The 15,417-nt window shown below is 38.1% G+C and overlaps 1 protein-coding gene across 3 annotated transcripts in view; it reads right to left on the reverse strand.

The window, feature by feature from the left end:
* Nucleotides 1-15,417, reverse strand: part of LOC134609180 (sodium channel protein type 4 subunit alpha-like) — a 362,813-nt gene that overhangs the window by 79,265 nt on the left and 268,131 nt on the right. For all 3 annotated transcript variants that reach the window (XM_063452713.1, XM_063452712.1, XM_063452711.1), the window contains one exon: nucleotides 12,431-12,548. In XM_063452713.1, coding sequence (XP_063308783.1) covers nucleotides 12,431-12,548 — 118 coding nt within the window. The remainder of the gene's footprint in view (nucleotides 1-12,430; nucleotides 12,549-15,417) is intronic.

Raw genomic sequence — 15,417 nt, forward strand, 5'->3', positions numbered from 1 at the left:
ATAATACTCCCAGTAATGTGTCTGAGTGTATAAAAGAGCTCCACAGCAATAATACTCCCAGTAATGTGTCTGAGTGTATAACAGAGCTCCACAGCAATTATACTCCTAGTAATGTGTCTGGGTGTATAACAGAGCTCCACAGCAATAATACTCCCAGTAATGTGTCTGAGTGTATAACAGAGCTCCACAGCAATAATACTCCCAGTAATGTGTCTGAGTGTATAACAGAGCTCCACGGCAATAATACTCCCAGTAATGTGTCTGAGTGTATAACAGAGCTCCACGGCAATAATACTCCCAGTAATGTGTCTGAGTGTATAACAGAGCTCCACAGCAATACTACTCCCAGTAATGTGTCTGAATGTATAACAGAGCTCCACTGCAATAATACTCCCAGTAATGTGTCTGAGTGTATAACAGAGCTCCACAGCAATAATACTCCCAGTAATGTGTCTGAGTGTATAACAGAGCTCCACAGCAATAATACTCCCAGTAATGTGTCTGAGTGTATAACAGAGCTCCACAGCAATAATACTCCCAGTAATGTGTCTGAGTGTATAACAGAGCTCCACAGCAATAATACTCCCAGTAATGTGTCTGAGTGTATAACAGAGCTCCACAGTAATAATACTCTCAGTAATGTGTCTGAGTGTATAACAGAGCTCCACAGCAATTATACTCATAGTAATGTGTCTGGGTGTATAACAGAGCTCCACAGCAATAATACTCCCAGTAATGTGTCTGAGTGTATAACAGAGCTCCACAGCAATAATACTCCCAGTAATGTGTCTGAGTGTATAACAGAGCTCCACAGCAATTATACTCCCAGTAATGTGTCTGAGTGTATAACAGAGCTCCACAGCAATAATACTCCCAGTAATGTGTCTGAGTGTATAACAGAGCTCCACAGCAATTATACTCCCAGTAATGTGTCTGAGTGTATAACAGAGCTCCACAGCAATAATACTCCCAGTAATGTGTCTGGGTGTATAACAGAGCTCCACAGCAATAATACTCCCAGTAATGTGTCTGAGTGTATAACAGAGCTCCACAGCAATTATACTCCCAGTAATGTGTCTGAGTGTATAACAGAGCTCCACGGCAATAATACTCCCAGTAATGTGTCTGAGTGTATAACAGAGCTCCACAGCAATTATACTCCCAGTAATGTGTCTGAGTGTATAACAGAGCTCCACAGCAATAATACTCCCAGTAATGTGTCTGAGTGTATAACAGAGCTCCACAGTAATAATACTCCCAGTAATGTGTCTGAGTGTATAACAGAGCCCCACAGCAATAATACTCCCAGTAATGTGACTGAGTGTATAACAGAGCTCCACAGCAATAATACTCCCAGTAATGTGCCTGAGTGTATAACAGAGCTGCACAGCAATAATACTCCCAGTAATGTGCCTGAGTGTATAACAGAGCTCCACAGCAATAATACTCCCAGTAATGTGTCTGAGTGTATAACAGAGCTCCACGGCAATAATACTCCCAGTAATGTGTCTGAGTGTATAACAGAGCTCCACAGCAATACTACTCCCAGTAATGTGTCTGAATGTATAACAGAGCTCCACTGCAATAATACTCCCAGTAATGTGTCTGAGTGTATAACAGAGCTCCACAGCAATAATACTCCCAGTAATGTGTCTGAGTGTATAACAGAGCTCCACAGCAATAATACTCCCAGTAATGTGTCTGAGTGTATAACAGAGCTCCACAGTAATAATACTCCCAGTAAGAGCTCCACAGCAATAATACTCCCAGTAATGTGTCTGAGTGTATAACAGAGCTCCACAGTAATAATACTCCCAGTAATGTGTCTGAATGTATAACAGAGCTCCACAGCAATAATACTCCCAGTAATGTGTCTGAGTGTATAACAGAGCTCCACAGCAATAATACTCCCAGTAATGTGTCTGAGTGTATAACAGAGCTCCACAGTAATAATACTCCCAGTAAGAGCTCCACAGTAATAATACTCCCAGTAATGTGTATTTAAACTACAGTAAATGTGTTTAGAAACCAGTCTGTGTAAATAATGTACATTATTTTTGTTCTAAATTACAGTCCTGCCCCTGGCCACACCCCTAATATTAAAGTGTTTGTCTTTGTCCATTTCCAAAGTAAGGAGATGTGAACGAGCTTTTATGGATTGTAAATTATCAATTGCATCTTAGACAGTAAAGCAAATCCCGACCATGAACCTGCTAAACAGGAGCACAAATCTGACTCATAACTAAATAACTAAACAACACCTGGGTAATGCGGTCAATAATCCTGATTCAAACAATTTATACAACAAAGGTATTAAGTCCATACACCTGCAAATTATGATTTCGACTAATGCCTTGAAATAATAAAATCAAAAGCCTAGAACTGTCAATCTGTGAGACGGACATTGCACCATATTTATACAACTTCATACTGTAGTATATCTCTACTCTTATCTGTTCACTAAACACTGAATTCTGGTCAATTGAAAACAGAATTGCAAAAGTTGAAATTAAATAGCCAAGCTATGACTATGGTTGAGTTAAAGCACATTTCAAAATCAGCACTTTTTGTCTAAAATTTGAATTGCAGCTGTGAATTCAGAACAATTCCCGAGAGGCTCGATTGTGACTGCCCGTGATTCCATTTCCAAGGAGACAATGTCTAATGTTTGTCAATCTGTTCCATGGTGTTGCAGACAATGTATTGCTGCCGATGGGGGTTATTTTGAACACCTTTAACTTTAAGATATATGACATAAAAAAGTTTGCTTTCTGCTATTTATGGTCGAGTTATTAACATTCAAAAAGTGTTAACATTATTTTAGGACACTCTGTATATTGCATTTAGATTTGAACAAATAATAGTCAGGGCTATTCACTATAGTGGGAATTCAAAGTTAATCCAAAGTGAATTTTAAATTTAAGGCCAGAGTGGCCAAACTGGATGCACAGCTGACTTAGATCAGTTTTCCAATTTGCCTATTTTGACCTTAAATTTTCAATTCACTTTGAATTCTCACTTTAGTGAAAAACCCTGTCTGATTGTCCGTGAGAGAGACTCTTAGTTCAATGATGTCATGATTTGCTCGATCATATAAACGAATAGGCTGTGTCTTCCCATTGCCTGGTGTCCTTCAGACCTGGTTATTGAGCTTGATTAATATGACCAATCTGGAAATCCAACTCCTTCCCGAAGGATTCCCTTTGGTTCTGTGTCCATGAACCAATTTAGCTGACGTACAAACGACTAAGTGTCCCACATCGGGAGATTGTGTCCAATTGAAATTATTTCTCCAGGCTTCTGCTTATTAGTGATACCAGAGAAATTCACTTAAAGACCGACTTAAAAAAAAAATCAAGTAACTATGTTTGTAATGAGCTATATATGCCATATGCTTTCAGATGGTTATGTACAAGTACAGACAAGATTTATTGGGAAGTAACGTGTCAGGGGAAAACCCCCAATAATTCACGATTACTGGACATACACTTCCTTCTCCTCCAAGTTTGGGACACATATCTGACGTATTGTTTGAATATATGGCTAGTCATATCACTGTTTCATTTTGTATGTAGAGTAATAATAATTACTAGTATTTATATAGCGCCTCAAAACACTGTTCAGACATGCTCTCGGAATTAACCGAATCGGCAGCTGAATAATAATAGATGTAATTATTACTCTATTGATGGTACTCATTTTATTGACTGGGATTTGAATCTGTTACCTTACATTTTTGAACAGGCTCTGTAGCCAGAGAATTAACCAACGGAGCTACCTCACCAGCTAATATTGCACTACATGTGATCGTTGTGTTATATTGTAGCATGGATAACAGGGGGAATTCAGGACCTTCTAGACTTGCACGAGATCGAAGAAGTTAGCTAGTGGGAACCCATGGAAAACAGTCCCTTTCCTATATCTGCAGAGGGAACAGAGTTCCCTTTCCATTTCTTACTAGGGAGTTAGGAACAGTTTTTAAAGCAAACACACATTCATACAGGGAAATGGGCATTTTAAAGTTCCAAAGTAGTTTTTAAATCCAGAGTGTTCTGTGTACAGTCCTGTGATACTTCCATCACACAAGACAAATGTAATTAGGACAGACAGACAGTCTGCCAGAGACAGGGCCGGCGCTGCCATAAAGCGACCTGCAGATAGACATCCGAGGGATATCGGCGCTAGTCCTGGGTAACTGACAAAAGGGGTTTTAACTCCTTTTTCATAATGCGGTAGGGGGGCTTCACAGAGGGGGAAGCTATAGTGCCTAGAAAACAAGTTTGTCTACTCAGTGCGTCTCTTTCGCTCAATGTCTCTTTACTGCAATTCACAGTTTAGTGAATAAACATCTGAGGGAATGTAGTTGCAGTCATGAAGGGGCGGCAAAATGGCCAGAATCCTTGCACCGGCTCTGCCCAGAGATGGGCTGGTACATTTACAGGCAGTCCTAGTTGCCAATAAATATTGTCTTTTTTTGTTAAATATGAGTAATATAATATAATTGGACCTGGCTCTGTGCTGTGGATCAGAACCAAAGATGTGATCGATGAGTATTCATATTTTCATGGTTTTACTATTAAAAATGTAAATGTTTTCCAAAATACATCTGCAGTACTAATACAATTCTCATTGCATTAGGTTTTTTAGCACATTTAAATATTCCATTTTGAACACCTTATCAACACACGGTTGTTAGTTATATATGGAAGTTGTGTAAAGCCATCGTTTGATTAGGGAGCCAGAATTCCAAAGACTAACCCAGTCTGTACGTTGAACACTCTGCCCGGCAATAGAAAAGAGAATTGACGGGCCATTGTCCGACCGGTATTATATGTTAGAAGATCCTACGATAATAATAGAGGCACGTTAACCTCAGATCTGAATGAGCTGTTGGATGGACTAACTAAGAAAAAAAAATCCAAATATACTTTTTTTTTAAATTTAACTTCTGAAGTTTGCTTTTCTGCTATTTATGTTGCAATTGTAATCTTTTCACAGCCTCATTTTAAGTCCCTTGACCTGTTGTTTCAATACGAAATCTATTTAAATGCCATGTAGTGCATAAAGGCATAGTGAATTACAATGTACTCTCTCCAGGGAAAGATACTGAGTACCGATGTTAAGATCCTAGCGAGGCATAATTGTGTTACGTTTTTACATTGAGTCTTTCTCTAAATCTCTAAGACGCTTATTTATTTTATCTGCTCTATTGAAATAAGATTAAAAATCATTGCATAAGGTAAGACAACTAAGTAAATGAGATTTCATATTTTGCAGAAGGTAAAGGAAGAGATAGCCCGTATGCGACGAGAGTTGATGTTTGCCCATTTTCTAACGCACGATTGAAGAGATTTTTCCCTCGAGTTCTCATGCATCAAATATCATCAAGCAACTAAAGTAAATCACATTACCGTCTGATGTGCGTATTTCCATTTCAAACATATAAGCCTCACCAAATGATCTTATTACCGTGCAGCCCTAAAAGGATGTGTGGCGCCAAAATGTTGTAAATTAAATTTGAATTGAACCTGATGCTTTTTATGGGGGAGGTGTAGGGAAAATGGTTAAAACAAAAATTGAAACATTTCACCACAGAGTCAACATTGTTATAGTAGGTTCCTGGACAGCAAAAATATATGCGAGCGAAATGTAAAGTCCGAAATTGAGTTTTAAAGTTACAGTAACGCCTCATAGTAAATAAACCCGCAAAAAAAAAACTGAAAGAGAAAAGACTGAGTCCACGTGTGATTAAAAATATCTGTGAATACATGTTCAGGAATTCAATAGCATTCCTGTGATACAGCTTACCTCTTTTCTAACAAAACGAGGAAAACTTGATTTAACTGTTGATTAATTAAGTTTAGTTACTTATTCTTTAAAACTTGATTGAAATTTGTTTGAGATTCTTTGACACACTGTCTCTAACTATCAGAGTTTGCAACAGAAGCTTTGCATTGTCACACAGCAGTCCAAGTTACTCATTGACTGTTTAGCAATTTAAGTAATTGACTATTTGAAACATTTCTTTACAGCTTTTTATTAGGGATATGTGGTTGTGCAGATGAATGCTTGACTTTTTTTTGTGTGTTTTTGTATACTTAGGCCTGGACTTTACAAGTTGGTAGTTAACTCATCAGAACCCCTAATTGTTTTTAATATTAATTGAAATTATTTATTTATTTTTGTTTGTTTTTGTGTTGTTTTTTTTGTTTCTAAAAAGTAATCTTTTGTATCGTACTATTCAAACTAATCATGTTCAGATATATTTTCTACAATTGTAATGTTTTTTGACGTATCATTCTGATGTATTTTTAAAATTTTTCTTTTTATATAAACCTTAATAAAATTATTTGAAAACAAGAACTCACATGTCAAAACTGGTTTAGTGAATAAACACCTGAATCATTCCTCCATAAGACCATTTGTTACTGTACCAAAGGGAAATGTGTCTGTTTTACTTGAATTTGGTGGCCCCTATTTATAAATGCATATTGCTAGTTTTAAAGAATGCTATATGGTCAGGAATACAAACATGTATTACTGATTCTATAGTGTTAAGATCACCATCTAGTGCTCCCTCCCCCCCCCCCCCCCCCCAGTCACCCCTAAAAATAGTAAAATATTACTTGTATTCAATGCTGCAGGTGTTGGCTCTGCCCCCTGATCTGCCTGCTTTGCATAATCATCAGAAATGATTCATTGAGTCAGTCACAATGCTTTTACATAGGATTGGCTAAGACTGTCAAGGAGGCAGATCAGGGGCAGAGCCAGCACAAGCCAAACACAGCTCTGGCCAATCAGCATCTCCTCATAGAGATCCATTGAATCAATTAATCTCTATAAGGACAGTTCAGTGTCACCATGCAGAGATAGGAGACACTGAATGTCATTCACACTGTGCAGCACTGCCCCAGGAAGCATCTCTAGTAGCAATCTGAGGAGTGGCCAGTGGAGTTATCCCTAGGCTGTAATGTAAACACTATATTTTCTCTGAAAAGAGTGTTTACAGCAGAAAGCCTGAAGGGAGCTATTCTACTCACCAGAACAAATTCAATAAGCTGTAGTCGTGCTGGTGACTATAGTGTCCCTTTAACATAGGCTGGCCAGGTGTCGGGAGGAGTTACTGAAACAAATAGTGAATTGGAAACCAAATTGCAAAATTTAGGCAAAGAAATTAGATTTGGGAAAAAGCCTTGAATCCAGATTTCACGGTCTGGGTATTTTAGTCTACATTTGTCGATTCAAAATGGTTTTTAATGCACAACAAATCCGTGTTTGTTTAGTGAATAGTCTCCATTGGGTTATTTTTCATGTACCATTCATCCAACTGAGAAGAGAAACCAAAGAAACATTAGGAAAGTCAGGCGATTCTAACAAGCGGTCCAGAACTCCATTTCGTATGATGAGACTTATCACGCTCCAAGCAGCAGCAATTTCCAGTCCTCCTAGGCTTATCAGCCATTAGAGATTCAAAAGCCAATGTTAACAGGTCGCTGCAGCTGATGGTGTATGTGTTTTGTCCTCTTATCTGTAAAGTGAAGTGTACCAGTGAAACAGAGCCACACATTGCCTGAGTGCCTCGGTGTTAATCTGGGGACATGTTCCCAAAGGGGGAGAGATTAAATGTGCTATACAGCTGGCCATACTACACATGGAAAAATCAATGCAACCTCTTGGCATGAGCATGGAAATTTCCCCAGAACATGTTTTCTCCGAGCCTCAGATGCATTGTGGATGGAGCAAGACTGGAGAGGTGGCAGTGTCTTTGGCTAATAACTTTATATTATGGAAGGAATCATTTCAAAATTATATCATTCTTAAAGGGCACCAGTCATGTAAAGACGTAAAAAAAAATGGCCAGTCATAGAAAATACATTTCAATCTCTACATTCTGCTAGCAACAAATGTATGATTTTTTTTTATAAATTCACTGCACAGCTCTTTGGCATTTTACTCCCAACATACACCTTTCCTTCCTTGTGGGACGTTGCTTATATTAATGGAACACTAGAGGGTCAGGAACACAAACGTGTATTCCTGACCCTATAGTGCTAAACCCACCATTAAGGTGGCTTGCCCCGTCTTAGCCCCCTTAAAAGCAATAAAAATACGCACCTTATTTCCAGAGCCACGCAGGTCTGCCGGAGCTGGCCACGCCCCCTTGGTGACATCATCAGAATTGCCGATTTTTAGCCAATCCTATGCTTTCCCACGGGGAAAGCATTGGATTGGCTAAAATTGGCAAGGGGGCGATCAATGCATCTCTATGAGGAAAATTTGGCATGCCGATGCAGAGCGTGGAGACGCTGAACAGCAGAGCTGCCTACTGTGCAGCACTGAGCCAGGAAGCACCTCCAGTGGCAATCTGAGGAGTGTCCACTTGGAGGTGTCCCTAGGGGCATTGTAAACACTGCCTTTTCTCTGAATAGGCAGTGTTTGCATTAAAATGCCTGCACATAATGATTATACTCACCAGAACAGCTACATTAAGCTGTTGTTGTTCTGGTGATCATAGTGTCCCTTTATTTACGGAACAGAGAGCTGTATTTGTGTCTTCTCAGCATTACGTATAGACTAACTGTGAAACTACCTGAATGTCAGTCACTTATCCACACATTTTGTGGATAGCTGGTCCAGTTTAACCCCTTAAGGACACATGACATGTGTGACATGTCATGACTCCCTTTTATTCCAGAAGTTTGGTCCTTAAGGGGTTAAAGAACATCTGTGCTATCTGATTGTTTATACAGCTGTATTTTAACAGATCAAACTTGTCCTTCCCTGTTGCTCACTGCATTGTGGAGATTGTGCTGGAAGCCTTGTTGTTCCTACTGTAGCTTGGTCTCATAAGCCATATTCGTTTTCCTATGTTGCTTTCTACTGGGGAAAAACACACCTCCCAGCAAGATCTACAGCTCTACACGATGGTGAAAACAAAAGCGCAGAACTGGTTTTATTTTCTAAACGAGGGGCTATGCAATAGTTTGGCTACTTCAATACAGATTGTAGACAACTGTAATTGGAGAGTGATGTTTGGTCAGTGTTAATATTGTAACCTGTTTGACATGCCTGGCAATCACCTGTCTGACATGCCTGGCAATCACGGAGCTTTTAAACTGACGATTTCTATATGGACACTTTGTAGCAATAAGAGTATGACGCACTCCTATCCATGTAAGCTCTGTCACAGGATGTAAGAATGTATTGTGTCTATCTATTATCCCTGTCTATTTCCTCTTATAGAAAGAGAGAGGCTGCTGGGTATATACTCACAAAGAACCTCTCAGTTATGTACTTACAGAACCTCAAGTATCAAGTGTCCCCGAAGCCCACCATGATATTTAATGAAGATAACTGTTAACTCCTTGGTCAATATAGTTTAAAGTGATCAATGCAATAGCAGCTCAATAAGACTGATCTCTGATCCATTGTGTGGATGTGTTAATTATTAGGAGTTAATTAAAGGAACATTATAGCCCTCTAATGTAAAATATTGCTGTTCTAAAGTGCAATGTTTTAATTGCCGGGTTTAAATGTGTCTACTGGCTGTCACTCTGACACTCACTAAAGGTGCTTCGGACAAAATAGTCAAGTAGTGAAACTCGCAATTGCAATCAGATGGTCTCATAGAGATCATCTGATTGACGCAGAGTGGCATTTTCCGCACATGTGCTCTAGCCTCCCAACGCTTTCCTATGGAAAAGCACTGGATTGGCTGCAATCATCAAGCTTGATGATCTCAGCCAAAGAGGCGGGACCAGCCACAGAGAGAGTACCGTGGCGTGGCATAAAAGGTAACTCATATCTTTTTAACCCTTGGAGAGCACTATAATGTTAGTAATACACATTTGTATTCCCAATGCTATAGTGTTACTTTAAAATAAATACATATGTTTTAAAATATAAATTTGTTGCTGATTTAGTTAGCTGAAGATGCAGCAAGGTAGAATTTGGCATTATGTGAAGATGGATGGTAAAACTGTCTGAAAAGTACATACTAAAATACCCCTTGTATCTAGGATCTCCTGAATGTAAGCCTGGATTACATCTTAAAAGGCACAACAAAGTGGAATAATGTAATTCACAAAGATGAGCTGAGTATCTTTAATTCTGCTAAGAAAACCAACTAAAATGCCATCCTGCTGGTGAAATGCAAACACAGCCATGCCATGCCACTTTTCCAACCACTTACATCTATGAAAAAGTTCCCTAGAAGGTTTGCCTTGAGAGAAAAAATATAAAACTGGTTGCATGTAGACATGTGCAATTTGTTTCGGTCCGAATGGGAATTCGGACGAATTTCGGGCAATTCGGACATTGCCACAGGCTGCCCACTGTTTAATAGACATGCCCCTACTCGCGATATGGCGAGTAGGGGCAAAATGTACTAATACTAAGTAATTTTTAGTATTCGTAAATTTGGCTGAAAGACCAATTTAGGTCTTTCAGCCTTTTGGTAGATAACTCCCTAATACCGTGGGAATTAAGGAGTTATCTACTAAGCGGCTGCAAGAGAAGTCCCTTAGTGCCAAAGTCCCAAAATTCCAAAGTTCCGAAGTGTTGAAGTGCCGAATTGCCGAAGTCCCGAATTGCGGAATTCCGAACTGAACCGAAAATTTTCCCCATGCACATGCCTAGTTGAATGTTACAAAGCACATGGTACAGGCCACATGATATAAGTCACATGGTGCAGATCACATGGCACAAGTCACATGATAGAGATCACATAGTCAAATATACAGTTTATTTTGTCAGATCAGGTACAATTGTATAAATTGTTTAGCCACTGTGCCATTAGCTACATTTTTGCTTGTTTTTTTTTTTTTTTGTCAGTAAAAAAACATTTTCAATGAGCATTGCATTACCACATAACCAACACTGCTTTATGGCTGGTTTACTGGATTTTATGAATTGCAAGACACGGAGTATTTAATTATCGTCTGCGCAGAGTTAAAAGATGCACAAATGATTTTATCATACGAGCGAAAGCAATTAAGACATGGCAGAAAATATTATCCGTATTTAATGAATAAATGACCACTTTACGGATACTTGCGCACAGTAAACACGAGAGCATTATATTATTTAACCTTTTTCGGTTTAAACAGACTCTTCGTGAGAACAGCAGATGGCGCTGCAGATAGCATCATGCAATGTGAAACTGGATACCGCCAGCTCTAAGTAAATCCACACATTCTATAAGAGAATGATAGATAACCTTGGCACTCCAGATGTGTGAACTACATTTCCCAACATGCTTAGCCAGCACAAAGGCTGTGTGTCTTGAGCAGAAATTCTGCAGTTCTCTGGCATTTAATAAAGTAGAGCTCCTATCATCCTCTGCCTGCATGACAGGTCTGGCATAGATCCCACTGAGCCTATGAGGAGCATGTTTATAAAATTCCCTTACACAAATTCAAACACACGCAGGGTTATTTACCAACGTGAGAATTAAAAGTGAATTTCAAATTTAAGGCCACAATAGCTGAACTAAAAATATAGCTGGCTTAGAGAATTATTCTATTCGACTATTTGACCTCAAATTTGAAATTCAGTTTGATTTCACTTTAAATTCTCACTTTAGTGAGTAACCCTGACTGTCTTAATATAATGTCCTGAAGTTTGTCTCTTGTTTGGAATATGAAGCGTAAATTGTATTATCATCCTGCGGCCATAAAACCTTCCAAAGGATCAGATCATCCCATCACACTGCCAGCAGGGATACATTGTTTCCGAGTTACTACTTTGCCTGGATTCTGTATTTCTGTGTGTCCTATTGTGTATTCAAAATGGTTGTAACTTCTGTATTATCTAGTTTAGTAAAGTTTATAACTAGTTTTATTGCAATTGTTCATCAGGTAACTTTGATCACTGTCAGTAGGAACACCTAACTTTATACCTCCCAACAGTCCAGTATCCGGCGAAACAGTCCTGAGTTGGGACTCCTGTACTGCCGCTCTGCGAGTTCTTAAAGCACTTACAGCTGACTGAAGATATCACAGGGCATTTCTCTCCATATGAGAAGAACTCTGCAGCATTGTGTGCATGGGTGTATCTGGCTTCCCAGCAGGACTGACTGTCTACATCTTAATCATGAGCATTCGGATGACACACCCCATTTATGGCCACATGTGTCAGTTCCACGAACCCTCTATGATTCCAACCTGTTCCACTGGTGGCAGGTATGGCTCCTGTGATTCTTATACACGGCGCATGTTCTAAGCTCCAAGGATAGTGGTAGGCAACTCCAGTTGTTGTGTTCTACATCTCCCCCGATGTTTTGCCAGCATTATAGCTGTAAGAACTATGAGACATGTAGTCCACAACTTCTGGAGTGTTGAATAATGCCTACCACTGTCCCAGGCAACAGGAATATCCTCTGAGGATATAAGAGCCGAATTTTGCCTTCAAACGTAATTTATTTCCGTACCTTCTGTAAAACATTCCTCCGGTTCCAAAAAGTCGTCGGATGAATCTGGAACCTGCTCGATCATTTCCTTGGATTTCCTTAGGTCCACCGTGCTACATTCTGAAATACTATCTTGCTTCTGTTAAATGGGAAAACAAATAGAGTATTAGTTTTCTTTGTCATTAACACAACGGGCCTAAAGATTACAAAATATAGCATATCCATAACGGCAGGAAATGTAGCGTGCATATGTTGCTTACAATTCTGAAATGCAATGTTAATTAAAAAAAACAAAAAAAATTACTGGTTTATGTAATAAACACATCGAAAATCCCTATTTGTTGTTTCTTTGGTAAATTCACTAATTCCCAAGCTGAGATATAAAACAAGTTTATGATGACATTTTAAAAGCAGTGGTAGTACAATAAAAGCATAACATTCAAGCTCACTTGCAGATAATTAACAGGCTTATTCACTAAAAAGAGAAATCAAGGTAAAATCAATCAATCGTGAATTTCAAATATAAGATTTGAAATAAATAGTCAAACTGGGAAAATCCTCTAAGTCGGGTAGGCTTTCAGCTCGGCTACTTTAGCCTTAAATTTTAAATTCATTTTGAATTCACCTTGAATATTTACTTTGGTGAATAATGACCCTTTAAATGTTATACAGTATTTGAATGTATTATATTGTGAATGATGCACTGTGTCTCGTTATGGAATAAAATCAATGGATATATTTTAGTGTACGCTAACAATTTTTGCATAAGTGGCAAAATTTAAGTATGTTCCGTGAAAGTAATAAATGTAATTAAAATTATTGATGCACCCGGTTCAACTAAGTCTTCTCATAAAACAGTGAGTGGTGAAATGAGAATGGCAAAATGTATACCAAAAGAGATACATTTAAAAAAAATAAAGTATAGTGTTTTATCTCGTCTATTTAAATCTGTTTAGTAAGTACTTTTCTAATTTTATTTTAAATATAAATTATGATTGTTTTTTTCTGAATGTATTTACAAGCACCAAACAATTATTTTATGAATTATTATTTTTGTACTGATGTTTTTATTGAGATAACTTGTTAGTACAGAAAGTTGCGTTAATAAGATGAATAAAAATTAGGCTATAAAAAGTTTAAGTGACTAATCCATTTACATGTAATGTGCATTTTGACGAAACATTTAATTTTTTTCTTTTTTTTTTTACCGTAAAGAAACTGTAGAATTTAATTCCTGCCATAAATTAATAAATGTGGAAATAGTGAAAATGTTTCAGATTTAGACTTTTTTTTTGCCTAATTTTATTAGCTGGAAAACATCACGTGCAACAGCAAAACAGATCTCACACAGGTACATCAAACACTGGGATACATTGAATCAGTAGCTGCCAATTGGCTAGCCATTAAACTTGTTTCAATTTAAGAAAGATTCATTTTTTTAGATCAACCTTGGTTGTGTTTGCAATAGTTTGATATTCATGAGCACAGGGTATTTTTGTGTATCCTTAATTTTTTTTATTTTATTTTTTACAAATGATCAAACAATTAAACAATAAAGTCAATTTTTCACATTCTTCTTTGCTCATATTTACCAATGGTGCCAATATTAGTGGATGGCACAGTATATGTAGATGTGCTACAATTAACCTGTTTATATGTAAACATAAACCCACACACATGTAGAGAAACAGGAATGAATATGGGAAGAGGGTACTTTGACCTCCATCCACCGTAGATCCTATCAGCTCAAATATAACTACTTCTTGCCTCCATTTGGAGAGGGAGGGAAATACCCCGGCAAAGGATAAACTAGTACAGCAAGGATATTATTGGGTATGTGACCGAATTAGACAAGGTTTAGAAGTAAATTCTGTAGTTACTTCTGAGTTCAGTGTAGTTATAGTGCAATGTGGTTGTTCAATGCTGTCAGACTAAACTGGACTGCGTTTCCCGAAATACTAGTAGAGAATGATGGAATTTGTAGAACAGATGCTGGAGAGTCCAAGCAGGACAGCTTGACTGCGTAACTATATGTTCTAACGCTAAAGGGTTAAAATTCTCCCTCTGTAACCTGTCACCCTGCTGACTTCACTCAAGCTGAGAGCCCTGTATTGTCAGTAAATGTTTTTTTAGCACCGTTTAAGGCCAATATCATGTTTCAGTTGCAAGACATGTGGAGGTATGGCATCAATCCTCTATTAATCTGATTAGATTCAGAGAAAACCGTTAATTCCAGTAACTGGCAGAGTTCACTTACCAGTGATCCGAAAACCTATTATTGAGATATATAATTACAAAATCAAAATTCTGCATGGAAAAAAAAGGACTTGTATATTCACTTTCGTGAAATTCTACACAGTGTTAGAGCAAGTCAAGAACTAGCCAATGTTTCTTCACTGATTTGGGATAGCTGGAAGGTATGTAGTAAGTTTAGCTGGAATTACCAGTTGAAAATATGTCAGTGTATCTTGGGATTCCATTACAATGTATAAGCCACCAGTAACTGTTACTGATTTAAAAAAAAAACATGGCTGAAGAGGGCAAGTGATGTCCTCAGCCAATCAGATGTTGCTACTTGCAGATTAGCTCCCAGCATTCCATGGACAGGACATGCAGATAACCAGGCATGCTACTTGTATTCTCCGTTGATACTCTGTACACCAAATGGCCAGTAAGTAAGATGAAAATATCTTATTTGTTTTTAATAACAAACTGTTGAACAGACATAAAACACAAGGTATAGTCAGTTTTTTTAAAAAACGCTCTGTGCTTGGGCACTGAATTGCTGACACCATGCCAATACATTATTCTGTATTTTATAATTCCCCCCTGTAAATGTTTAGTGCGTCTCTAACTGCATGTGACTCTCTTATACTTTGTTCCCTGTACCATTTTCTCATAATTGAATATATGAAGACACAGTGATGTACTAACAGTATGACAATTTCACTAAACTGGGACAAATGTAAATTTTAAATCAATATCTTGATACTGCAGGAGTTTAGAAA

Source organism: Pelobates fuscus, chromosome 4, assembly GCF_036172605.1.
Source record: "Pelobates fuscus isolate aPelFus1 chromosome 4, aPelFus1.pri, whole genome shotgun sequence".
NCBI lineage: Eukaryota > Metazoa > Chordata > Amphibia > Anura > Pelobatidae > Pelobates > Pelobates fuscus.